General features: G+C 60.1%; 1 protein-coding gene across 2 annotated transcripts in view; it reads left to right on the top strand.

Moving 5' to 3' along the window:
* The window catches only part of APC2 (APC regulator of WNT signaling pathway 2), a 17,624-nt gene that overhangs the window by 6,400 nt on the left and 9,038 nt on the right, over positions 1-2,186 (top strand). For both annotated transcript variants that reach the window (XM_040629669.1, XM_040629668.1), the window contains exon 9: positions 2,002-2,141. In XM_040629669.1, coding sequence (XP_040485603.1) covers positions 2,002-2,141 — 140 coding nt within the window. The remainder of the gene's footprint in view (positions 1-2,001; positions 2,142-2,186) is intronic.

Genomic DNA, 2,186 nt, shown 5'->3' with positions numbered 1-2,186 from the left:
TGGAGGGGCATTGGCTCCAGCCGGTACTTTACGAGTGTGCACACTTTCGATGCCCCCCCAGCCCCCCAGCTAGGAATTTACCCTCTGGCTGGATTTACAAAGGAAGCACATGAAAACAAGGAAGCAAGAAACCCAGATAAAGCCCTGAATCCGGAAACCGCGGGTGTGCAGTCGCCGGGAGCTGGTCGCCGGCTGCGGCCTCTTGCGTCCCTCTGAAGTTCTCCTGTCGTAGGCGGAAGAGGGGGAGGTGGCTCGGGCTGCTCCCCGCACAGTCTGGCTGCACACACGTGCCCCAGAATGCAGGCTAAACACAGGAGGATAGACGGCCCGGGCCGTGCTTCCCGCCAGCCGGCGCGAGGTCGGAGCGGAGGGTTTCCGTTTGGGCTGTATCCCCTTCTGACCCTGAACGCCCGCACCATGAACACGTATAATTTCATATGAAACTCGTTCTCAAAGTGTGACCCAGGGGCTCCTTCTAAGAGGTCCCCAAGGTCACGTTCTTTTAACAAGGACACAAGAGATGTGATTTGCCTGTCCCACCCCAGTCTTCTCTCGAGCATTTTCCCGACGCTCCTACTCTGACGACCTTACGTTCTGGGGTTTAAAAGGCTTCACTTTCATTTCCAGCAGGTCTAGAACAGGGTCTCCTTGGGGGTTCTCAGAAATGCTCGGAGGATACAGGGGTCCCCAGGGCAAAACACTTGTGTGTTGCTGGTGTCCGCCAGGCCCCCCTAGCCGGCTGGTCCCACCCGCGGTGGAGTTCACAGCACTTTCTGTCTGTTCTCGTTCAGATCCTTCCTGTGGGTTTCCAGCACTGGGGTTTCCACGTTCAGAAGCGTGAAAGGCCTTGGAAGTGTCCCCTGAAATAACTTATAATTATGTATTAAAGTTTTTAGGGGTGCCCGTCTGCCTCAGTCAGTGGAGTGTGGCTCTTACCTGAGGGTCGTGAGTTCAGGCCCCACGTTGGGTGTACGACCGAGTTAGAAAGAAATCAGACTGTGGTAGAGTATACATAAGACTCACCACCGTAACCGTCTCCAGGCGCACAGCCCCGCGGCGTGAAGCACGCTCACCTCGCCCTGCAGCCACCCCACCCTCTGTCTCCAGAACGTTCCATCTCCCCACACGGAGACGCTGTTCCCAGGAAGCACGGACTCCGACCCCCTGCCCCAGCCCTGGCTCCCACCAGCTCCTCTCTGTGTGGACGGGACGCCTCTGGGGGCCTCCTGGGAGTGGGGTCCGTCCTTCTGGGTCTGGCTTATTTCACATAAAGAACCTTGAGCATAATGTTTTTGGGGTCCGCCCATGGGGTAGCAGGTGTCAGAGTGCCCGCCTTTTCGCGGCTGAGGAATGTTGCCCTATGGACGGACACAGTGTCCACCCCTCCATCCATGTCCACAGATGGACATTTGGGTCATGTCCACCTTTCGGCTGCTGTGAACCTATGGCAGGTTAATCGGGGACTTTTTAGACGTGTGCTGCTCACTTCCTGCCCCAGGGACGCTGGCATCACCCCCATCATCTTTGCGATGGGGAGACGACCGATATGGGGCCTCTCACGCCTGCCTTGCTCCTTCTTTCCCTTCTCTCCATACCGACCATTCCCCGGAATCACTTCCCCCCACAGTATCTCCTGAGCACAGGCCATCCGCACCCTGCCCTCCGTGGCTCGCGGTCTAATAGTCTGGAGGGAATTCTCGTGTGGGATGTTGGGGGGCTTCCCTGAGAAAGTGACTCGAGCTGGGAGTAGAGCCAGGAACCTGGGCAAATAGCAGGGGAGAGCGTTCCAGGCAGAGAGAACAGCCGTGCAAAGGCCCGGGAGCTGGCAAGCAGCCCTGGGAACCCGGCTGGGGAGGGGGCCCGGGCAGGGCAGGTGTGGGGTGGGAGGGAGCAGAGAGCATCTGAGGCCAGGAGGAAGGCAGGTGGGTGGTTCGGGGTGCACCGCAGTGGGCAGGGCTCCCCCGCCTGACCGCAGCCGCGCCCGTGCCCGCGTCCCCGCAGGTGGGCTGCAGGCCGTAGCGGACTTGCTGCAGGTAGACTACGAGATGCACAAGACGACACGGGACCCGCTCAACCTCGCCCTCCGCCGATATGCTGGCATGACCCTCACCAACCTCACCTTCGGGGACGTCGCCAACAAGGTGCGGGGGGTGGGGGGGGAGCGGGGGGGGGGAGGGGTGGCCGGA

Source organism: Ursus maritimus, unplaced genomic scaffold (assembly GCF_017311325.1).
Source record: "Ursus maritimus isolate PB19 unplaced genomic scaffold, ASM1731132v1 scaffold_14, whole genome shotgun sequence".
Lineage (NCBI taxonomy): Eukaryota > Metazoa > Chordata > Mammalia > Carnivora > Ursidae > Ursus > Ursus maritimus.
The sequence above is the reverse complement of the archived record's forward strand: the minus strand, read 5'-3'. Positions and strand labels throughout refer to the sequence as shown.